Here is a 25,148-nt window from a genome sequence, read left to right on the forward strand (position 1 = left end):
CAGCACCTTCATATGCCACACCTGTCGGGTGGATAGATTATCTTTGCAAAGGAGAAGTGCTCACTAACACAGATTTAACTCTTTAAAAACCTAAACAAAAACATGGGAAGAAGTTTCAGGTTACAAGTAACAAGAAAATTACCTGAAATTTAGAAGAAAAAAAAAAGAAGGAAATTTCATAAGGATTATATAGGATATCATATAAACCTGAAACTAACACAAAGTCGTCTGTAGAGGTCTAAAGAAGTCACTTTCCACCTCTGCAATGTGTCTGTTTCAGACACTTTGGTTCTTTAAGGAGAAGCTGCGCTCTGTTTGTCTGTCTCACTGCGCTGCTGTCGGACCATCAGCTGTTTGATCAGATGATGAAATGCTGTGGCTGTCAAACACTCAGCTGTTCTAGAGTCAAAGTGGTTCACTTTTTTACATGATTGTTCAACACTTCAGCCCTCGCTGTGTTTTGGCTTGAGATTTTCCTTGGCGTCATGACAGCGTGAGACAAAGCCCAAAAGCCTGAGGCACGGCAGATGTGTGGGAGTTGGCAGCCCCAGTCTGGACTGCCAGGCTGTCGGACATGTCCGCCCTGGACTTGTACGTGCGCTAGAGCGGGCTGGCGGACATGTCTGCGCTGGAGCAGTCTTTTGGACATTTCTGTGCGCTGGCGCAGGCTGTTGGTCATGTCCATGCTGGATCATAACGAAAATATCATGTTATTATCATTATTTTAATTCAGCTTTCATTAAAGCCAGTATTTCCCTGTTTGTGATCTTTTTGTTTTATCCTGAATTGTGCTGTAATTTGAAAAGTCTTTTTAAATGTGAGAGCGATAAATTAATCATCAATAATGGGTCTGGTGATCTATGATGGTAATTGTAGTATCACCTTGAAGATGGTTTACAGCAGGATTATTCAACTAATTATTATTATTTGTTAAACTAAATTTAAAAGTTATATTACGATTTGACATCGTTATAGTTTTATTGCGCAGTCCTAAAGTTATCACAAGAAAAATGGGAGTGAAAACAAGTGTTGCATTTATGTTTGTTTTCAGTTTATTCTTCACACCTCTGCTTGTAGTGTCCAGGTGTTACCGCTGAATCAGCGTGGAGTTATATTTTCCCACATCATGCTTTCTGTGTTTTTTGCATCATCTGAGATGCTCCACAGTCTTTACTGTAGAGAGCAGGCCGTAAAATCAAACAGCTCTAACTCTTCTCTAACAAAGTTTCTGTCCTCTCGCAGGTGCTGATCCCCATCTCCCTTTTTGTGTCGATTGAGATCGTTAAGATCTGCCAAGTGTACTTCATCCATCAGGACATGGATCTGTACGACGAGGAGACGGACTCTCACCTGCAGTGCAGAGCTCTTAATATCACCGAGGACCTCGGCCAGATGCAATACATCTTCTCTGACAAGACGGGCACGCTGACGGAGAACAAGATGGTGTTTCGCCGCTGCACTGTGGCGGGGGTGGAGTACTCCCATGATGCCAACGGTGAGACAAGCCATCAAACACATACTCCCTCAGTGAGCACTCATTGCTTTTTAAGTCACTCCTAATGACGTGTGCGTGTGTTATCCAGCGAGGAGGCTCGCCATGTACCAGGAGATGGATTCTGAGGAGGAAGAGTGCACGTCTCACGGTGGCACCCTGCCCAGACGGGACAGTGTGACCAGCCACCAGAGCGCCCGCGTGGTGCTGCGCTCCCAGAGCACAAAGTCCCACCGCAGGACGGGCAGCAGGGCGGAGGCCAAAAGAGCCAGCATCCTGTCCAAGCACACGGCCTTCAGCAGCCCCATGGTCAGTGCTCCTCGCCGTCATGCCGTCATACTCTGTGCCGCCGTGCGCTCTCCTCTAATAAACCCTCCTTTCCTCCACTCCTGCAGGAGAAAAATATCACCCCCGACCCTCAGCTCCTCAACAAAGTCAACGAATGCAGCAGTCAGCTGGACTTCATGCGCTTTCACAGCCAGCCCACATCCACGCTGCCCTCTGACCTCGCCGACATCATCGATTTCTTCATCGCTCTCACCATCTGCAACACGGTGGTGGTGTCGTCCCCGAACCAGCCCCGGCAGAAGGTAAAACTCACCTCAACGGTCCAACCTTCAGGCGTTTGTGTTTAGTTTACCTTCATCACGTTTAACATCGCCACAGTAACCAGAAAACAGTCACATCACGCCGTCTGAGAAGTTTATGGCGAACTGTGAGCCTACAGTTTGTGTTGTCATTAGTTAATCTAAAGATATGTTTCAGTGTTAAATGTTACTTACGAGTCTAAAAGAAACGTCGCGAGTTCAGCATCAAACTGCATCTTTTGTCTCCAGCGTTGGAAAGACTCAGATATTTACTCTAGTTTATCTTCTTCTTACATCGTTTCTTTTCTTTGCTGCCGAACACTTCTTCCGCGATAACGGTCTTTTTCCTGAAGCGTCTGCTGTTTATGACACAATAACTAAGTAACTCACTGAGACGGTAACGTCTTCGCTCTGTCCATTGACTCTCGCCCTTTCTCAAGTCTCATTCGGTCGCAGCCCGAATGCTGTTCCACTTCAGAGTCCCGTCTCCCCAAGTTCGGTCCAAATGCCCAGATGTGGTTTTGCTCCGCCCGTTTAATCGAGGATGCTGTGGGATGTGATTAGTGTGGACTTGGGACAGCTATGTGTCCCATATCGATGTCGCACCAACAAGAAGACTCACTGCTGTTTAATTTTAATAAAGTTTTACTTTATAACAACAAGAACACAAATTAAACAATCTGGCAGGAAAAATAACCGATACCAACTTTATAAAGTTATAATTTTACAAAATTACTAGTTTTCAGATACCACTTTTTTTTCTTTTTTTTTTTAAAGTTGGTAATAGTATTTGCTGGGGGGGCAAAAAGTAATGGGCAAAAGATTATTTCTACCCCTCTATACACTTACATTTGTTACCATTACACCTCCTGTCCTGTGTTCAAATTTTACAAATCTCTTTACTGCACATGTTCATATGGTTCTCTGAGTTTAGACTAATATGTTTAGTAAGACAGGATTAAATGATGTTAAAACTAAGGATGGAAGAAAATGAGATTTGTTTTTTGATTAAATTAAGTTAACAGCAAAGGCCCCTCATTATTATCCATTTACTCAACCCAAGGTAGAACCCAAATAAATAAATGAAGTGATTAAAGCTAAATAAATCAATAAAATCTATAACAGTAATAATTTGAAAGGTCTGGCTGCATTCATGTACCCCTAAAAAAGGAACAATAGAATTGAACCACTTCTCTATTATCAGCATGCTCCTGAAATTGGCTCTGAAACAAGAATAATATCTTAAAAACTTGGAAATATTATAAAGAGCATCAGTAGGGGATTCAATAGGCACTATTGATATCTTTCCAAAAGCAAAACCCCTTTGAGATTTCATGTTTTTCTTGTGGGAGTAGTTTCCATCGTTTGACAAAAAGTATTCAGTTTGCTGCACATTATTATTCCCTAAAAAAAACACTCAACACACGTCTCAAAAACACTAAAACCCTCCAAAATCCTGCCAGAGTCACGTAGCTTTCGCTGCCGTGCTGCCTGTATCTTTGATGTGCTCGCTGCGGCCACAGTTGTGTGTATCCGTGTTTTGTTTTGTTTTTGTGGGAGCCTGGGTGTGGTCGTCCTGTTCAGAGGTGATATCCTCTCCTCGCCACACACCGAGTGCACCAGCTCGCCGTGCTGCCAGTCACAGGCACAAATCTGCTCAGATTAGGCTTTACAGTGTGACACATTATTTATGGACTCGATGGATTTATGGTGTTTCTGTTTGGAGGTGATCTGATAAAATGGGAGGAAATGTAAATCTGCACAAAAGCGTTGGCTTTGATACAGTCGCTGTTTCTTTTTTATTGTTTGTGCTTTTTCGTCCTTTGTGCCAGTGTAATTGTTCACATTTTATTATAATGCCCTTGTGGCTGAACCGGCACCTGAGTGATTTATATCTATATATGTGAGTGCAGAGGCTCCTGCTGCCAGGAGTCCTCAATGTGAGTCACTCTTTCTGCTATTGTACTGCACCACCTCGGGATAAAGGATTGACTAAAGGATAAAAGCCAGGAGGTGCATTTTCATCAGGACTGGAGTCTTTTGTACTACTAGAGCTGGGTCTTGTTTCCCAAAAGCTAAATCATCATAAAACCTAACTTACAGATTTTCTTGAGCTCAAGAGGTTTTACCAACTTAACATCATACTGATGATAGATAGACTTTAAAAATATATATCACTTTTCATACAAACTGTAACACAAAGTGCTTCATACAGTAAAACCAAGATCACACGCAAACACACACAAGTACGTGAATAAAAACGCAAAAAAACAAAAACAATACTCAATTAATTAAAACCAGGAACTGAGGAAACACTACAGGAGGAAACACCAGAGGCATAAAACCTATAAATAGTAAGATAAAAATAAATAAATAAATGAATAAAAATGATAACAGTAAAAATAAAAAATAAGTAAAATACTCAATCTGTAAATGAGAGGCAAATTAAAGGATAACAGTACAAAGTAAAACAATAAATACGTTAAAAATAATAAAATGATAAAAGATGATCATGTGATATTTATTTAATGAACTGACTTGTGTATCCATCACTGCAATTATAATTTTAAAAGCACGAGGTGACCAACTTTTTCTATGTTCTACAGTGTTTAACTTTATCTCGGTGTGCTTTTGGAAACAATTAAGTTTTATAATAATGATAATAGAATAATAAAGGAAGCAGTGAAACTGTGAAACAGACTAAAGTGCATAAATGTACTGTAGGAGAAACAAAAAAAGATTTGCATTTGCGATTTTCAAGTTTTCTGATGGAGTATGCTGGTGTCTGTAGCCAGCAGCTAAATGACCAAAGTTCACTTCCACACAGTAACGTAAACTGTAAAAGGCTAAACATTAAGCTCCAAAATAACTTTGTATTTTCATAATTTGGAGAAGTTCTGCTACATGCTGCTGCAGGTGTGACTGACTCGTGTTTCTTTGTCCCGCAGGTCCGCATGAGGTTTGAGATGAAGTCTCCAGTTAAGACCATCGAGGATTTCATCAAACGTTTCACCCCCAGCCGTCTGACCTCCGGCTCCAACAGCAGCAGCTCCTCCAGCCTCATCACCAACCGCTCCTCCAACAGGGGATGCTCCAGCATGCTGTCGTCCCCGTCCGCAGAGAGCACGCTCACCAAACTGAACGAGGAGCATCCGCCCGGCCTGGAGAACGCCTTCAGCGCCATCCCGCCCTGCTACGACGGGAAGGCGTGGAACGCGGAGGAGGCCGAGCTGCGTTACGAAGCAGAGTCGCCTGACGAGGCTGCGCTGGTTTACGCCGCCAGGGCCTACAAGTGCTCGCTCGTCGGACGCCTCCCTGACCAGGTGACCGTGGAGCTGCCGCACCTGGGGAAGCTGAGCTTTGAGCTGCTGCACACGCTGGGCTTCGACTCCACCAGGAAGCGCATGTCTGTGGTGGTCAGACACCCTCTGACGGATCAGATCACGGTCTACACTAAAGGAGCAGACTCTGTCATCATGGACCTCATCAAACCCCCCGACACAGGTAGGGAACATTAATTTCATCTTTTTGGAAAAGTCATTGAATTTTGTTCCACAAACATGTGATGGTGTGTTCAAGGAAATGTGAAAATCCAGCAGTAATATCGGTTTTTACAGTGTCTGGCTGTGATACATTTGCGGGGTAAATCTAAAGAAAACACGTCATCCAAAGAAAACAAAAATCTTTTTTTTTTCTTTAAAAATCACAACAAAAAAATCTAAATAAAATTTTAAAAAAGGCCAGGTTTAATAAAAAAACACCCAAAAACTTTCAAGGACAAAAATCCCTGCCCTTTTTTTAAAAGAATCACCCAAAATTCACCCAACAAATCTAAAAATTTTATTTTTCATCACCCAAAAAAAATTTAAAAAAGCAATCTCTTAACATTTTTTCCTTAAAAAAATGCCAAAACATTTTTAAAAGGGAAAAAAAAGTTTAAAATCAGAAGTAAAATAAATACAAAATATAACCATTTAAAATTGTAAGCCCCTCCTCTAAAACCAAAATAAAATATAGGTCTCTCCCCCCAGTGCTTAAGACATCTTTGACATCCCTCTTTTTTTATTTTTTTTTTTACCCACACCCTCCCCTCTTAAGTTACAAACAGTCCCTAATTTATATTTAAATATTCAGCTTCAGTCCTGTTCTGAATTCATTTTTTAAAATAATTTATATCTAAAAAAGTTATTATAAAGTTCTGAAAAGAGCTGATAAGGAGTATCGCTGGACATTGAAAAATCCTGGAAATGAACTGGTTAAAATGTGTATGAACTCTGCTTAAAGGCGATTCCACTCTGTTCCACCTTTGCACGATTGCAGATTTAATTGAAAAAAAAAAACAAACCATGAGGTGGAAAAACTGCTTGAAATTCTTGTCTTTACGAGGCAGAGCACAAAGAGCGATGAATACAGTCGCTGTAGCCATCCTCAGATTGTTGTGTCCAGTTAGGGACTGATCTCAACAGGCAGGTGAATTTCGTGGTGGCACGCTCTCTGATGGATGATGACGCGGCTGTCAGCGTGGTGTTGTCATGTGGTTTGGAGCGATCTGCAGACTTCACCCGAATTAATGGCCGTGAGCAGGTCATCGCCTACAAATCATTGGATGTAATCTTCACGCGGCACACCGCTGGACATGTCGGCAAAGTGAGAATATTTTCACTTTGCTCCGGTCAATCCCGAATGATGGATTGGTTTGTAGCTGCTGTAGCTTTTGTAGGAAATTGTGATTCTGCTGTGTGTCTGTGGACTAACGTGCCTGCAAGGTTTCACCCCTCCTGCCCCAAACGCTCATTCTTTCCACTGATGTAAACATATAAAATGTTATGTAAGAACTCGTATTTTTAACTGCAAAACTCAGCATCAATATTTATTGGTACCTTAGAAAAACACCTTCACTTCTTTTTTTTTCTCTCTGTGATCTTAAAGCCTTGTTCCATACTTCGACTTCTGTAACGTCTTAACGGCGAAGGTGGACCGGGTTGTTAGTATTCCAGGCACACAGAGAGCTACACAGGCACTTTTCACTAATGCTTTGTACACAGTCACCAGACATCTGTGCAGGGTGCTCAGCAGGGACAGTTTCAGAGCGCAGACCAGAGCAATAACACAACACAGTTTGTAGTGCTGCAAACGTGTGTTTTTTGCTCATTCACAGACGTGTTTACGATGATAGAAAACAGAAAAATGCAGCAGCCCGCACTTCTGAATCGGTGAAATCATTTAATATTGCACATAATCGTATTGCGCTTAGCTCAAAATGCGCTTTTCAAAATCAAGCATAAAATATACATTAATATTATAATATTATTATGTTTCAACCAACATCTGTCCTTATAAATATAAATATCAAGTATTTATTAATTTTAGGAATTTTAACCCTTTAAATGCCAGGTTTTTGTCATGATACCACTGTGTTTTTAGATGGCGAGAGCACAGGTCAACAGGTTACGTGTGGTTGCCAAGGAGGCTGTTTGTGCTCTCGTCTGTTTTATAGTTCGCTAGCATTAGGTTTATTTTTGTAAAAATAAATATACCCTTTCTCATAAAAATACAACATTATTCTCATAAATTTATGGCTTTATTCTTGTAATATTACGACTTTATTTTCAGGAAATTACAACTTTATTCTCATAAAATCGACTTTTTTCTCATAATATTACGACTTTATGCTTGAAGATTAAAAAAACATTTTTCCTCAATATGGCCATAAAGCTTCGTCTTACCGTCCCTACTATTGAGTATTCATTATGGGAAATAAATGATCATATGTTTTAGGGAGTTTGACCAACATGAGGGACTTGAGGTGTCTCTACAATATAAATTTTGACCACTTTTTATTAAATTTGTCTCTCCAAATCCAAACAATTTAATATAAGTGCAATACTAAATCACTGGAGTGCCCCTTTAAGATATCTCAATGTCTTTTTTTCTGGTTATAAACTGAACATATACGGTATATTTCACATATTTATATTTTGACGGGCTGAATCAACCTGTGCAGCAACTTGTCTTTGCTTCCTCTCAGTAAAAGCATGCCGTCATGTTTTTAGGGTAATTCATTTATTTCACATGTCAGGTTAGTGGCTCCTCCGGCTCATTAGAGGCAGGCGGTTCATCTCAGCCAGGCAGCTAAATGATCCTCCGACACTGAATGAAGACATCAGCGGAGGAGAGCACTCCCATCTTGTTCTGCTGTGTTTTGCAGCTGACGTGCAATCCTGCAAAAACTGTGAATTACAATATGATTTATTGTATTGATTTTCCATTATCAGCCTGCGTTGAGGTTGCTGGCTCTGCTGATTGTTGGTCATTTTTAATGCCCTCCATAGAGCAATGCAATGTGAGAGCTTTTTTCATGAGTCTTTCCATTCACTTAACCCTTTAAAACCTGAGCAAAATGGTTTTAAATCTTTCAAAAATGTAGGAAAGAGGCAGTGAGCAGCTGAACAACACATTGCCCCAAAATAGGCAAGAAATTACAAAAAACGTTAAGAAAATAAGGAGGAAAAACAAAGCAGAAAATGACTTGAAAATTCAAAAATATATGTATAATTTCTCTCTGTAACATAATGTTAAGCAAGTAATCATATAGTTTTCTGGACATTTTTCATAATTTTCTAATAAGCCTCCCCCTTTTTTTAAAACTAACTTTCAGGTCATTTTCTTTTATACCTTTTACTAATTTCTTGCAGTTTGTGGGACATTTCTTGCCAACTTGGTCATTGCCTTTTTTCTCCATGTCTTTGAAAAAAAAATCATACCAAGTTGCTCAGGTTACAAAGGGTTAAATAGATTGTGATCTAAAAACACTACAAGAAAAGTTATGTCACAACAGGTTTTTAAAGGGTTTAATTTAAGAAGTGGAGTAGAGGAGAGAGACTCCAGCGGGACAGTTGTCACACTCTCACCCTCCTCCACCATGTGTCTCATTTCGGCAGTTTCAGTGTCCGACAGGGTGTGTCCCCACACACAGAGACAGCAGAGACATTGGCTGAAAGCAGCCAGTTAGAGTGCAGTGAGTTGGGCCTCCTCGTAACACAGACCTCCATAAAGGCTCCATTCAGGCTCGAGGAAGTCAGTGTCGCTCTAATAATGCGGTGGTGCTGGAGGAGACCCTCAGGGCTCAGAAGTTGGAGTGTGTCATGACGTAACTTCAGTCTCACTCCTGTTTGATAGTAAATTCCACCTTAAAACAGAATTAAATGTCGTTTTTTTACCGATAGAAAATCTTCCACTGTCAGTAAATTTAAATACAGTATCCTGAGTCCCCGTCTACACGTATGCAAATACTTTTGAAAAGGGATGTTTTCTTTATGTTTTGGCTGTGTTAGATCACTTTATCAGAGATTTTTGAAAATGCATGAGTGATCAAAAGTCTGGTTACTTTAGCCTCACTCCCACTGCGCATAAAACATGATAACACCAACTAACATTTAGCTTTTTAATGCTACAAGAATGCGTACGATCGGTTTTCACACCCAGGTCAAATGGCTCAGCTGTAGACATGGGTGGATGTGGTAATTTCAGCTCCTTTACCATCAAAACACAATGAGGTGCTGTCACTAATTACCCTCCATCTCCTCCCAAGCAGCACTACAACACTTAAATGTTCAAATATATCTGCACCAAGTTTGAAAGAGAGAATATGTAAACCATATATAAAGAGAAGAAACCGCTGAAAAGTTTTCAAAGACCTCTGTTCCTGCTGCTGTCTACTGTTCACCTGTTCGGCAGCTTATCTGTCACTTCGCACGGGCACACCAAAACAACCCAGCAGTGTGATCACTGGCAGTGGGAATACAGTCGATTGCCTTTATTTTACAGCTTTACCCATGTTTAAAAAACCTGCATGCACGCACTAATTTTGTATTTGGGGGTATTTGTATGATGATATAACTATGAATAAATACCTCATACAACACAACGTCAGAAATTCCACACTATCCCTTTAACATGCAGCACTCAAATCGTATTTTAGGTGGATTTTTTTTTCTATTTTTAGTAGTAGTTAAAATAAACATTGTGCAAAGTTCAACCTGCGTCTGTACAGCCTCCTGTTTCCTTGGAGACACTTTTTTTTCATGTCCAAAGAGGAAAGAAAGTTTTTGTCACAAACAGCAAGAATATTAGTGAACAAGATGAAACCGTCATATTACTTCTATATGAGACAATCCTAAGTTTCTCCGTTATCATGATTTAGAAAATGATCATTTTTTTGTTAGAGATCTTCAGATTACTGACAATCCTGTGTGAATTTGTTCTTTTCATTAAAAATATTTTTGCGCGGCGGTGCATGTGTGGCAGCGCCTGCCAAGCTGTGGTGTTATTAGTGAGATTACAAGGCTGGCGATCAGAGTGTTGGACGGTGCGTCTGTGTCAGGAGACTGATAAAGCCAATCTGTTTGGACACCATCCGCCTGCCAAAGACGCCAGAGACACTTAGACTCTTTTACAAAACAAGATACTTCAAAAACACCTAAAACGCCATGTGGCATTCAGTCATATTGAAATCATTTAGATAAGTTTGTGTTTGCAAAATGAGTTTGTTTTTTTTTTGCTTATTATACTCCAGACGCAGCTTGATGAGTCATATGAAGACTTGGTGAAATATATTAAGGCGCAGCATTCATGGTAAATTTAGGTGTGAAGACAGATGGCCTCCATGTGCCTCTTGGAGGAAGCCTTTGGCAGTCTGGAAGCACTTGTGCAAATTCCCTTAAAAAAATCCTCATTTTTGTGTGTTTTGCTGCTTATTTTAAGGAAATTCCAAAGGGAAACGCCAGAAAAAGATTGTCAGCCGGACCCAAAACTACCTGAACCTGTATGCTGCAGATGGCCTCCGCACACTGTGCATTGCAAAAAAGGTAACGTGGATCCACAAAGCTCCACTTTCTCTTATTAAACTGCTTCAGAAGTGGGAGATGATGTTTTTCAGTGGCTTTTTTGGCAGGTTGTGTTTGTAGCCCGGCGCAGATGATCACATGGGCCGGCCCTTCCAAAGTGACATTCTTCGTGACTCAGCTGCAATCTGTGCCACTTTCCCAGGCTGTTAATTTATGCTCTCACAAGCCGGGCTCGTTATATCCCCGCTTGTGCAAAGCCCGTTACCAAAGCGATGTGATAAAACACCTTCTCAAGGTCGCACATTCTCCTGCGGTTCCTCCTCTGCCGTGTCGGCAAAAAGGAGGAGAAGCTGCTTCACTGTTAAATTCCCTCCAATACTTTAACCCTTTGCAAACTGCATCTACATCACTTTTCTTGTGCTGCATTCAGGAGCCTTTTACAAGTGTTTGACCCTCTGAAGTCTGAGCCAGTTGGATTGAATTCTTTTGAAAACATGGGTTAAAAAGACAATGAGCGTCTTGGCGAAAAAAGCCCTGTAAATTGCAAGAAATTAGTAGATTTAGAAAATTACTTTTAAAAAGCTTGGGAAAAAATTGCAGAGAACTGTAATTATTATAATTAGATATTTTAAATAATTTTTGAGTGATTATTATTATAATGATTATTATTTTTTAGGCATTATAGGTCATTTATTTTTATTCATTTATTTCTTTTTCTTTTTCTTTTTCTTTTTTACTTTATTTGGAAAAATCCCAGAGAACTATCTTTGTAGTTTTCATAATTAGATGTTTAACATTAATTTGGTGAGTTGTTTTTTTTTTCAGGTAATTTATTTTTAGTCTTTTTTTTTCTTTCTTCTTTTTTTTTTACTTAATTTTTAAACATGCTTGGGAAAATGTCCAGAGAACTAGCTTTATAATCATCATAATAAGATGTTTGAAATTACTTTTTAATTATTTTACAGAATTTTTATCATTATCTGGGCAGTGTTTTTTTTTTCAATTATTATTTTTTTTTATTCTTTTTTTTTTTTTTTTTAGTTAATTTTATTTTATTTTTTTAGTTTGGGGAAAATGTCCAGAGAAGTATCTTTGTAATTATCATAATTAGATATTTAAGAATAATTTTAAAAAAATGTTTGTAAAAAATTATTTTACACAATGATCACTATAGGCAGGGTTTTTTATGTCATTTATTATTTATTTTTTTTATTTTTCCTACTTTTAACTAATTTCTCGCAAATTTGGGGTAATTTTATTCTGAATGTTTTTGAATGAAATCAAGCAAAGTTTCCTGGCTACAAAAAGGTTTAACAGGTAGTGGTGTGTGTTTTTTGTGTGTCAGGTTCTGACCAAGGAGCAGTATGCCTGCTGGCTGCAGCGCCACCTGGAGGCCGAGACGGCCATCCAGGGGAGAGAGGAGCTGCTCTTTGACTCGGCCCTGAGACTGGAGACAAACCTGCAGCTTCTGGGTAATTTATTGCTTTATTTATTAAAGACCTTGCATACGATAGTGCTCGTAGCTCACTCTTGTGTCATACTGAAGGGTGTGTCACCGTCGTGCTTCTATACTTACAGGAGCGACGGGCATTGAGGACCGGCTGCAGGACGGCGTGCCCGAAACCATCGCTTCTCTGCGGAAGGCCGGCCTGCAGATCTGGGTGCTGACAGGCGACAAGCAGGAAACGGCCGTCAACATCGCGTACGCCTGCAAGCTGCTTGACCCGGAGGAGGAGATCCTGACACTGAATGCTGATTCTCAGGTGAGCGGACAAGCAGGTGTTTTATAAGTGCTTCAAAAACAATCACAACTTTGTTAACGTTCATATGTTTGAATTTATCGCACAGCAGCGCTCGTCTGCATCGTGCCTGCAGACCACAGATGCTCAACCTTTTCATAACTTTGGCCATGTTCATGCGTATGGAATAAATTTTGGCAAGATTTTTGTTTAATCTTGGAATCTCTGGCTCAGCTCCTACAATAAGTCTTAAATATTTAGTGTAAACAGAATTGTTACATTCATACTGTTAAGTGCAAAAAATGCACCATTGAAAACCAGTTTTTGGTCCCACAGCCGTGAAAACAAAGAAAAAGGGATTGTATTATTTCTGAGTGTCATTCTGGGCTTTGGCCTCAGAAATTGTACTTTTCACCATTTTACACTTAATGATGTAATTTTTACCATATTTGACATATGGAGAAAATCAGTGCTGCTTCAAAAAAATTGACATGTCCCAGACTGTGATAATATAAATACTTTGCATATAGTATATTGAAAATAATTCATTTTTTGTGTTTTTTTTATCTAAAAACATAGTGGTATCATGACAAAAACCTGGCATTTAAAGGGTTGAAATTTTGAAAATTAAAGAATATTTGATATTTCTGATTAGTACTGATGTTAGTATAAAAATTGAAAGTAGAAAATCATATGAATACATCTATTTTTTCGTAGTCTGATTTTGAAAAGCACATTTTGTGCGCAGGATGCGAATGAATGAATATTTGATATTTATGATCGGGACTGATGTTGGTTAAAAAATGAACCCAATAAAGGTAGAAAATAATATTGATGTGTAATATGTTTTAAAACTTGATTTCCTAAACCGTGTTTTGTGCACAGAGCAATATGAGTGTGTGTAGCATTAAAGCGGGCCCTAAGGGTTAAAGAACGAGGGTCATTTGAGGACCAGCGATGTTTATCTCTTTGCCGCTGAAGCATCTGTCTTCCAGATGTGAAGCAGGTCGGGCAGTTTGATATTAAACAGCTCAGTGACCTGATGCTGAACTCAGACCGGCTCTGTGCCTGTCTCTGAACCAGGAGGCGTGTGCGCTGTTGCTGGAGGAGAGTTTACACTACATCCAGGCCAAATTCCTCTGCAGCTCCACAGACCACGCCGCCAAGGCCTTCCACGGTAACTTTGCACCCTGCGAGATCTACGCCTCCTCATCGCCGTCCTCCTCCTCCCACACCGCTCCCTTCATGGTGCACCGGCTGGGCCTGGTGATTGACGGGCGCACCTTGGCGTACGCCCTGGATAAGAGTCTGGAGGATAAGTTTCTGGCTGTGGCGCGGAGCTGCCGCTCGGTGCTCTGCTGCCGCTCCACGCCGCTGCAGAAGAGCATGGTGGTCAAACTGGTGCGGAACAAGCTGAAGGTCATGACTCTCGCCATAGGTGAGTAAAGTTTATTGTCAAAAACCTCTGAATTTTCAAGTGAACAAATAACTCCCAGTCCCGTCTGTTTCTGCAGAGAAACAGACTCTGTGCTATTCAGGGAAAAACATTCCTCATCACTAAAAATGATTAAACTATCAGCTGTAGTCGTAAACCTTGAGGCTATCACGGGGCTGTCAGATCCAGGAGCGTCCAGACAGATCAAAACACGCCTGAGCCCCCGCACGCAGCTGCTGACAGCTGGAAATATCAACTTCAAAATGCTCAAAAACTGGTTTACCTAAACCCTGAAACCAGAGATTCAAAAACACGGGAAGAAGTTACGAGTTACAAGAAAATTACCTGAAATTTAGTAACAACAAAAAGAAAAGGAAAAGGGTTTAAAATATATATATGTCGATAAAATGGATAATAATAATAATAATAATAATAATAATAATAACCTGTGTTTCAAAAACATGGGAAGAAGTTATAAGAAAATTATTATTATTATTATTATTATTATTATTATTATTATTATTATTATTATTATTATTATTATTATTATCATCATCATCATTATTATTATTATTACTATTATTATTGTTGTTATCATTATTATTATTATTTGATTTCTGACAAAAACAGGTTGCAATGAGCAACTTCACAGGAAATGTCCCATAAACTGCAAGAAATTAGTAGATAGATTAGAAAATTATTTTTTTTAAAGTAAGGAAAAAATGTCTAGAGAACTATATTTATAATTATCAATTATATATTTAAAAATATTTTCTTGAAATATTATAATATTATATCATTTACACCAGATGTTTTTTCCAGTTCATTTCTAGTTTGGTTTTTTTTTGTTTACTTTTGTGATTTTGTTTGTTTTTATTGCCTTTTTTCTGGTATTTTCTGTAGTTTTTCGCTAATTTCTTAGTCATTCTTTCCTACGTTGCTTATTGCCTCCCCAACATGTTTTTGAAAGGAATAAAAACACTTTGCCCAGGTTTCAAAGGGTTAACAGACTGTTAATGAAATATGGATTTTTAGTAAAACCGTCTCTTCATTTTTCCTTGTTTTGTGCTCTGGTGGTTATGATGCGAGCGCTGCCCTCTCACGACCCCCACCAGATTTATCCTGCCGCTCCAGGACGACCTCCCTGTCCTCAAGTACTTTATGTACTCGTACTGCGTCCAAAACTAACCTCAGCAGCTGATCATTTTAGAGCTGGAAGCTGACGCGTTATGGCCATCGTAGCAAACTAAATATTCATATTTCTGTGCTCGTCCACAGAGCATCACTGTCAAATGACCCTGTAGCAGTTATTACTTATACTCAGACAAACTTTAACAGATTCCTCAAAGTCTTTAACTCTTAAACACCCAGATCAGGTTTCTTCTGCTGCACTACAGACCTTTCACCAGGTTTTAATCTAATCTAAAACTGGTTTGATTTCTTTCGAAAACACTGCAAAAATAGGCAGTACGAAGCTTCGATGTTCCACAAACTGTAGATATTAGTAGATTTGGAAAATTATTTTTAAAAGCTAGGGAAAAATGTCCAGAGAATAAAGAAAGGGATAAACTATATTTATAGGTAAATATCACAATCACATATTTAAAATTATGTTACAGAATTATTTTGATTTATAAGCACTTTTTCCTGGTCTTTTTTTTTTTTCTTTTTTTTTAATATAACTAATTTTCAGGTCATTTTCTTGTACTTTTTAATCATTACTTGCTACATTTTGGGCCTGCTTTTTGCTTGTCACTCTCTTTTTTTGTATTTTTTTTTTTTTTTTTACTAATTTTCGGGTAATTTTCTTGCACTCTTCACTAAATACTTGCTAAGTTTTGGGTCTTTTTTTGGAGGGTTGTCACTCCCTTCACATGTTATTGAAAGAAATCAAGCCAAAACGCCTTTATTATAGTTTCCATATACATAGCTAAAAGTTATAACTGCATATTTAAAATTATTTTACAGATTTATTCTAATTAATTAATTAATTAGAGTTATTATTAACTACGTTTTGTGTCTTTTTATTTTATTTTTATTTTTTTTGCTTGTCACTCTCTCACTCTCTTCACATTTTTAAAGAAATCAAGCCAAAACACCACCTTTATTATGGTTCCCATGGAATTTAAAATAGATTCAACAGTACTGCACGACAGTATCTGGCCCAACAATGACAAAAAAGACATTTTGTAGGTATTTTAAATTTGCCCAGGTTTCAAAGGGTTAAGCATCAAATATATTTTCACTGTTCGGTAATAAAGGACATCCCTGTTGTCATGTTTTTTGGGTAGTAAACTCACTCTAACACAGATGTAGTGAAGCTCCCTCACTTTGGTGTCAATATAAGTTGACTTTGACCTATCAGACATAAACACACACTCATCATACACACACCCTCTGCAGCCGCGCTGTGACCGCTGAGTTCAAACAGTGTTATTTGAAGTCACCTCAGTAATTCCCCCCTTCAGCTTAATGAAGCTGCAGCATAACGGAGGTGACGGGAGGACGTCAGCGTGACTTACGACTGTCTTTTTCCTGTTTTTCAATTTGTTTGTTCCTGCTGCACTCAGGAGGATCCTGTTTTCGCCAGACAAGCGTTTTTCTGTCATTGCTATGTTAGCAGTAATGTGGAGGAAACACACACTCTTTTATTTAACATCTCTGTGGGGACAGCAGCTGATGGCGAAGCTCTCATATCTATCAGCACTCTGATCTTATTAATGCAAATATCAGACCGTCTCTGCTGCGACGCCGCAACATGGTACCTTCACCTCCTGCAGCCTGTGTCAGCGCTGCAGAGTTTTATTTGTTGAAGCACTGCAGCAAAATAATCCACAGCCACAGATATCTGCATGTAAACTATTGATCAAAATCTGTGATGTTGTTTCTCAACTGATACAATATCACAGAACATAACACTGCACCACTGAAGTTCATCAATATTTTCTCACACTTTTGGACTTTTTTAAGGATAAGCCACTGACAAAAGAACTGGGCTAAGGTAGATGGTGCAGTATTTTGGTGTTATTTAACCCTTTGAAACCTGGATCGACATCAGTTTTCTTGTGCTGCGTTCAGAAACCTTGCACAAGCTGTTTGACCTGTTGAAACGCAATTAATTTGATTTCTTTGTAAACAGATGATCTACTTGGCAAGAAATGACCCACAAATTGCTAGAAATTATTAATAAACTAGTAGCTTAGCTTTAAAGTAGTTTAAAAAAAGAGGAGAGAATTTTATTTTAATTAATTGATTAAATAATTTTAAAATAACGATAATAAGAGTCATCATCATCATCATAAATAAATAAAAAAAATAAATATTAATAAAAAATCAAATCGTTTTGAGCACTTTTTAAAGTAGTTTTCTTGTTTGTTTGTTTTTTTAACAGACAGTGGACGGTCAGTTTTTTACTTTTTTTATTGTGCTTATTTTTAAGTAATTTTCTTGTAACTTTTTCCACTTTTTTTGCTGATTTGTAGGCCATGTCAGGGTTAAAAGGCACATTACTCAGACAGTGAAATGCATCTACACAGGCAGGTTCACAACCCATGTACACTGCTTGTTACACACAAAAGGACGTGCAGATGGGTGTGTAAAATAATTCATCATTAATGAGGAAAATATCAATGACATTCTGTAAGATGTGAACATCGCAGAGAGCAGAACTGGTTTCTGACTCCACATTAACCCTTTGAAACCTGAGCAACTTTGCTTGATTTCTTTCAGAAACACTGGAAAAAGGTAATGACCAACTTGGCAAGAAATGCCCCACAGATTGGAATAAATTAGAAAAGGTTGACAAGAAAATTAACTAAAAATAATTTGTTTTGAAAAAGAGCTATTCTGTCCAGAACTGTTTGATAATTTTATTTAATTTATATATTAAATCACGTTACACAAAAAACATAATAAAATTTATAAAAAATAAATACATGTACATATTTTTTATTTTCAGCACTTTTTAAGCTCATTTTCATGTTTGCTTTTCTTTTTTTTCTTCACGCTTAGTTTCAGGTAATTTTATTAACACGTTTTTAATATTTTTTTGCAAATTTTTGGGCTGTCTTGTTAAGTTGCTCATTGTCTTCTCCTCATCTTTTTGAAAGAAATCAGTGCTCAGGTTTCAAAGGGTTAAGAGCGATGACAGTGGCGATATTTCACTGTAGTTCTACAAAAAAAAAATAGATTTGTACCTGCTGCAGGTCGGGTGTCTTTGGACAGATTTCTCTTTTTTTACACCGTTTGCCTGCCAGCTAACACAAACCTCTGTTTGTGCGCCCGTCGCCAACTACCTCTCGTTATGAGCCGCCTGCCACTCCACTCGTGTTTACTATCCGTGATGAACAAAACCAAATCTGCCCACCGACACTTCATCTCCCACTCCAACACCTGCGCTCACGAAAAAAACTATCTGCAGCTCTCAAAGTGGAAGAAAAACAAAAACACCTCAGCACGCCTGGCTCTGCTTAACCAGAGGGACAGTGGAGCCGCTGAAGGGCCTCTAACAGAGAGCAACACACACACACACACACACACACACACACACACACACACACACACACACACACACACACACACACACACATCTAACAGTCGAAGAAACTGACAGCTCTGTGAAAGCTTGACGTTCCTCCCACATACAAAACAACACAGCTCATCACGCTCAATAAAGTTCCTTCTGCTTTTTTCTTGAGGCGAATCTGTTCTGAGGGACTATTTTCTCTTTCTGCATTAATCTCAGGTGATGGGGCCAATGATGTCAGCATGATCCAGGTAGCGGACGTAGGCGTGGGCATCTCGGGACAGGAGGGCATGCAGGTAAGGAGAAACCTGGGCGGGACGGAGCGGTGATGGGAGGGATGAGGAGGGTGACACAGAGGAGGGGATTTGAAGGGGATCGTAAAAAAATGCAGAGCAGCGTTTCCTCTACGATTTCTGCCTCAGCTCGTCAGATGGGCCGGCGGAGGGGCGGAGGAATACTCTTCACATCAGCATAAATTAGATCCACGGCACAGCACTCATTTAACAAAAAAGTCACTTTTAAAGCTTGTTGGCCTGTTGCTGTCGTTATTTCCTTCTTCCAAAAATGGTTCACAACACCAGGAGCAAATGTCAGGAGTTTGGTTTTCATTAAACAAAAATTGTGACCCGTGTGTTTACGGTTTATGCCAAGTTAATCAGAGCACACGAGGCCAGATTGACTCCCTGTGACCGGCTGCAGACAAACATATCAGGGCTTCACTTCCTGTAAACTTTACAGGGAACAATGAGAGCAAAAATGCATCACAGATCTGTTAAAACCAAATATTTTCTGGTCTTGCTCAGCAAAAAAAAAAAAAAAACACTGAATCTGCCAACAAGCAAATTTTGGTCATAAAAACGTTCTGAGAATGGTACAATATAATGTTTCAGTAATGTTTTCAGCGGCAAGTTTCCTTTTAGTTCCCAAAATGCTCTTCTTAAAGTTCAGGTAACATTCTCTATAACCATCAAAATGTTAAATATCATATATATATATATATATATATATATATATATATATATATATATATATATATATATATATATGATATTTGATGACTCCAAAATTGGCATTTATATAACAGGTCTCTGAGGGTTAATCATTAAAAAAAAGAGAATAAAAGCATTAAAAGGCTAATATAAGAAATAATAGAAGAAGATGACATCACATCAGTGGGGATGAGCAAAGATAACAAAATAAAAACAGATGAATAAATAGATTAGATGGAACAAGTAAATAAATTAAAGAATAAAAAGATGGTAAGAACAGGACATCAGATGGATAAAGAACGGATAAATAAATAAATAAAAACAAAAACTATGGTAAAATGTCCCAAAAATATATTTATAATCATTATAATTAATTTAAAATTCTGTAACTGGAAAAATGCACTTTTTTGCTCATTTTCTTCTGTTTTGTTTTTGCTTATTTTCAGGTAATTTTCTTAACTTTTTTCTAATTTCTTGCTATTTTTTGGTTGGCTCATCGCCTTTTTTACTCTGTTTTGAAAGAATTTAAACCAGTGTAGTCAGGCTGTAAAGGGTTAAATAAAGGATCTTCCACTGGAGTCAGTGGTGTCCTGTAGCATAGTTAATGGCTTTTCATTACTCTTAAGTGTGTGTTTGAGCCCACGTCCGAACACATCCTCTAAATGGGATCGCCTGTGTGTTGCTGAGTCAGCACGTTTTGTGCGGCGTCCTGCAGTGAAGCGGCACACTTTATGGGTGCTTTAGTCTCGACTCCATCCGCACCGGCTCCTCTCTCGGCCCGGAGGTCACGGCCAACGCCACAGCGCTCAACAATAACCCGTTTAAAAAGAAAAAAGCTGAGCTGACCCCGCTGGTTGCATCCTGTTCCAGAAAGGTGATCCTGCACGGCGTTGATGGAGATTCCCAATTATCTTCCAGGGGAGTCTTTGGAGGCGCGCCGCTGTGCAGCACATCTGTTAAAGTCTCAGCTTCCTGTCCTCGCCTGCGCCGCCTGATTAATCATTGTTAATCAAATCTGCTCTTAATGAGACAGCGGTCATTCCTCGGGATTCCACGGCGTGCTGAGACCCTTATTTCTGCGCTCGGGCCAGCACACACACACATTAACACACCTTTCCTCCATCAGGAGCGCTCTCCCCGTGTGGCCGTTCAGAGCCAGTAATTACAACGCAGCAGAAACTAAATTGCCACACAACGAGGCACCTGCTGTTATTTTTCTTGTTGACGGAAAATGTTGACAGTTGAGACGCGTCATAAAGGGTTAGCGGCGCCGTTTAAAACCTGAGTTATAAAGCCGGCGTGACTACAGGGAGGGTTTTGTTTCAGATGTTGATGGATGAGACTGACGGCGTCCTGCTGCCGTAACGATGAATCCCAAAAGGTGGACAACTCGTTTAAGGGTTATTGCTTTGGGGAGATTATACCCACTAAAGATTCATTAAAGCGCAGGCGTGTGCAGCAGGGCCGGACATTTCCACCCGTTATTTCCTTATTACTACACTAGAGTAGCAGTAAGAGAGTAGAAGTACAAGCGATACCCAACTTCCGGCCTGTAAAATCTGGCCCCTGATAGGGTGCTAGGTGGCCCCCAAATATTTTCTAATTCTTAATAAAAATAAAATGATTCACACTGGAATTGGTTTTTACTTTTAGACATCATAAGGTGGCGGAGTGCTTAAAAAAGCATCAAAATAGAGCTTTTTTTTATCAAAATAAGGGCCCGTAGAGGATCCCCCGCACCCCCGACAGAAGTCCTGGCTAAGACCCTAACGTCTTAAAATCCAAGAAATGTTCAAAATCCTAGAAACGTCATAAAATCCTAGAAATGTCTGAAAATCTTAGAAACAACTTAAACTGCTTGAAATGTCCTAAAATCCTAGAAATGTCTTAAAAAACCTAGAAACATCCTAAAATTCTAGAAATATCCTAAATCAGAGAGATGTCCCAAAATCTGAGTAATGTCCCAAAATGTGAGAAATGTCCTAGAATTCTAAAAACGTCCTGAAATCCTAGAAATGCCTCAAAATCCTTGAAAAGTCCTCAAATCTGAGAAATATCCTAAAAACCTACAAACATCCTAAAATCTAGAAACATCCCAAAACCCTAGAAATGTCCTAAAATCCTAGAAATGCCTGAAAATCCTAGAAACATCCTAAAATCAGTGATGTCCTAAAATCTGAGAAACGTCCTAGAATCCGGGAAATGTCCTAAAATCCTACAAACGTCCTAAAATCCTACAAACGTCCTAAAATCCTAGAAACATTAGAAACCTTAAATATGAGAAACATCATTAAATCCTAGAAATACCCTTAAAATTTTAGAAACATCCCAGAAATCCTAGCAATGCCCCAAAATCCTTGAAATGTCATAAAATCTTAGAAATGTTCTAAAATCCTACGTACGTCCTAAAATCCTAGAAACGTCCTAAAATCCTAGAAACGTCCTAGAAACATTTTTAAGTCTTAAAATCCTAGAAACATGTATGGGGCCCCTCGACTGGCCCCTGGCCCCCTGTAGCTCAGGATGAAGGAGACTGAATGTCGTCTCTCCGGTGTTTTTCAGGCGGTGATGGCGAGTGATTTTGCTCTCCCGCGTTTCCGGTATCTCCAGAAGCTCCTGCTGGTTCACGGACACTGGTGCTACTCCCGACTGGCGAACATGATCCTCTACTTCTTCTACAAGAACGCTGTGAGCGGATTTTATTTCTGTCTGTTTGTGATTTCGATCATTTGACGAATGTTTTCCCATACATGTGTTCCTGTCCTGTGAATTCATCCTCGTTATCTCTTTGTTACGCAGATGTTTGTCGCGCTCATCTTCTGGTATCAGTTCTACTGCGGGTTCTCCGGTTCGGCCATGATTGACCAGTGGTATCTTATCTTCTTCAACCTGATGTTCTCCGCCTTCCCACAACTCATCACTGGCACTCTGGACAAAGACGTGTCAGCAGAGACTCTCCAACAACTACCTCAGCTCTACGTGAACGGCCAAAACTCCGAGGTCCGGTTTACTCCCGTATTAGTTTCCTTTTTCTTTTAGTGTTTGATGAAGCTGGTGGTAAAAACGAAGCGTTGTCTTTCCTCTGATGCAGCTCATTCAGTATTTTTCCTTTGCTTGGCCTGAAGCTCGGTATACACTGTCTGATTTTGGGTTATCTCAGAGGAAAGATGCCGATTGTGACTGAAACGAGGCGATATTTTTGGGTCGTGGCTCTAAAACGGTGGTCCACATTCTCCTCCTTCTCCTCTTCAGACTTTTTCCGACTCACATGAATGCGGCTACAGCGACGACTCAGTTTGTTTGTCTACATTTTTCTCTGAACACTAGAGCGGCGTTGATGGATGACGCACACCGACGATATTTTGTTACGCTGCGATTCAGTAGGCGATGTCATGGTAAAGTCTGCATACATCAAACTTGATGTCGTACCAGAGTTTATTCAGATCCGTGTCGCAGAGTAAAGCTGCACCAAACTTATAAGACTGCAAAAATCTCCCAGTCTGCAGGAGGCGTTACCTCATCACATTACAGAAGAATAATCAGCGTATTTCAATGGTTGTCCTTTTCTGCGTCAGGCGTACGCGTTTAGTCGTGTGCATATCTGTCTGTCTGCAGCTAATCTCACAAACTACTGGACCCATCAGCCTGATATTCTGTGTGCATGTGACCTCTCGTGCATGTGTGTTTTATTTATTGTTAAATGCCGTCATAGACTGCTGCCTTTTAAACTGGTCGTCAGGACGGCAAGTCATTAACAAAATCATCACGCAAGAAGAATTTGGTGGAAATCAAGGTTTTTTGGGAGCGCTCATCCCCAGGTATACTAAAGTGGACTTAAAGCAAGACGTTAAATACCGTGTCGACCTTTTAGCCATTTTAGGACTCCTAATTTGGAAGCTGGAGGCTGAACTTTGCCAGCAGCAGCGATGTGTGGCAGCGTTGGTGTTTTAGGGATCAGTGAGCAGGAAGTCGTTTAAATAGATTGCGTTATTTTCAAAATGGCTGTGACTGGTGTCAGTGAGGGTGGTGAAGGGTAGCGACAGTAGAGTCAGCGTAGGCCTGTGAAGAAGAAGATGAAGAACAAGAAAACAAAGAAAAAGACAAATAAGACTAAGAAAAAGAAGAAAAAGACAAAGAAGAAATCGAAAAAGATGAAAAAAATGAAGAAGATGCAGAAAAAGTTGCCGAAGACGAAGACGCTGTTAGCCGATTAGAGCTGGGGCTTCCACGTCCTGCATGAACCAACGAGATGCTTCATTTTTGCGTAAAATGTCTCGACGTATATTTCATGAAGTTTTATGAGACTGGTGCAGAGAATCATGTCCTCTCAGGATGAACTGAAATAATTAATGAACTTTTCATACAACATCATCACAAGGTCAGAATTTTAATCTAATTAACGCACTCTGACTCTCCTTTAGATGTGAGCGTAATCATCGGTGTTTACCGTTTACAGTAAATCTTTGACAGCTCCGCTTTAGGATTTATGACGGTATTTTTGAGACGGTGTCGTCCTCTGCTCAGTCTCGCTGACGGCTGTAAATCTGTGGTTTCCTCTGCAGGAATATAAGCCATACATGTTCTGGATGAACATGATTGACGCCTTCTACCAAAGTCTGGTCTGCTTCTTCATCCCGTACTTTGTGAGTCTGTTTTCAGTTTCTGTATCAGCTCGTCTTCTCTCAGTAATCTGTTGTTCATCACGTCCGCTCTTGACGTCCCCTCCCATTCTTCCTCCTCTTCTCCGTGTTGTTCTTCTTCATATTCTTTGTCTTTTTATTTGTCTTCTTTGTCTCCTTCTTTTCCGCCCTCGTCTTCTTCTTTGTCTTCATGTATTTTGTCTTCTTTTTCCTTTTCTTATTTGTCCTTTTGGTTGGTCTTTGTTTTCTTCGGCTCTTTCTTTGTCTTCATTGTTGTCTTCTTCTTTGTCTTCATTGTCTTCGTCATCGTCTTCTTCTTTATCTTTTGTCTTCTTCCTCTTCATCGTCTTCTTCTTCATTGTTTTCATCTTCTTTATCTTCTTTTTTGTCTTATTTTTCCTAATCTTATTCCTCTTTCTCGTCCTCATCTACGTCCACGTCCTCTTCATTTCTCTCTCATCATATCTCTTCATCTTTGTCTTTTTTTGTCTTCATCTTCATCATCTTTGTCTTCTCATTCTTTGTCCTCTTTGTCTTCCTCCTCCTCCTCGTCTTCGTCTAATTCTCTTCTTCTTCCTCCTCCCAGGCCTACGCTGACTCTGATGTCGATCTGTTTACATGGGGGACGCCCATCACCACGCTCGCTTTATTCACCATTCTGGTGCATTTGGGCATTGAGACCAAAACCTGGGTAAGGAGCTGAATAATCAGCGTTTCTCCTCTTTAAATGCGACACCTCCTCTCTGTCTCTGATATCAGCTTGTTGCTCTGAGAGCGCAGATGTGAACTCCTGCAGGTACGAGGACGTTTAACTGCAGCTGAGCTCTGCAGCGTCGCCCTCGACAGACCCCCTCCCTCCAAAACACCCGTTCACATTTTCCCTCCCACGTTCCCT

The 25,148-nt window shown here is 39.6% G+C and overlaps 1 protein-coding gene across 1 annotated transcript in view; it reads left to right on the plus strand.

The window, feature by feature from the left end:
• The window catches only part of atp10a (ATPase phospholipid transporting 10A), a 50,464-nt gene that overhangs the window by 18,573 nt on the left and 6,743 nt on the right, over nucleotides 1-25,148 (plus strand). The window contains exons 7-19 of the mRNA XM_088078058.1: nucleotides 1,243-1,495; nucleotides 1,584-1,801; nucleotides 1,888-2,082; nucleotides 5,028-5,583; nucleotides 10,843-10,946; nucleotides 12,271-12,397; nucleotides 12,504-12,688; nucleotides 13,748-14,102; nucleotides 18,844-18,920; nucleotides 22,176-22,301; nucleotides 22,413-22,613; nucleotides 24,176-24,256; nucleotides 24,840-24,944. Of these exons, the coding sequence (XP_087934184.1) occupies nucleotides 1,243-1,495; nucleotides 1,584-1,801; nucleotides 1,888-2,082; nucleotides 5,028-5,583; nucleotides 10,843-10,946; nucleotides 12,271-12,397; nucleotides 12,504-12,688; nucleotides 13,748-14,102; nucleotides 18,844-18,920; nucleotides 22,176-22,301; nucleotides 22,413-22,613; nucleotides 24,176-24,256; nucleotides 24,840-24,944 (2,583 nt within the window). The remainder of the gene's footprint in view (nucleotides 1-1,242; nucleotides 1,496-1,583; nucleotides 1,802-1,887; nucleotides 2,083-5,027; nucleotides 5,584-10,842; nucleotides 10,947-12,270; nucleotides 12,398-12,503; nucleotides 12,689-13,747; nucleotides 14,103-18,843; nucleotides 18,921-22,175; nucleotides 22,302-22,412; nucleotides 22,614-24,175; nucleotides 24,257-24,839; nucleotides 24,945-25,148) is intronic.

This window comes from Plectropomus leopardus, chromosome 5, assembly GCF_026936395.1.
Source record: "Plectropomus leopardus strain MGB_pleo_1.0 chromosome 5, ASM2693639v1, whole genome shotgun sequence".
NCBI lineage: Eukaryota > Metazoa > Chordata > Actinopteri > Perciformes > Serranidae > Plectropomus > Plectropomus leopardus.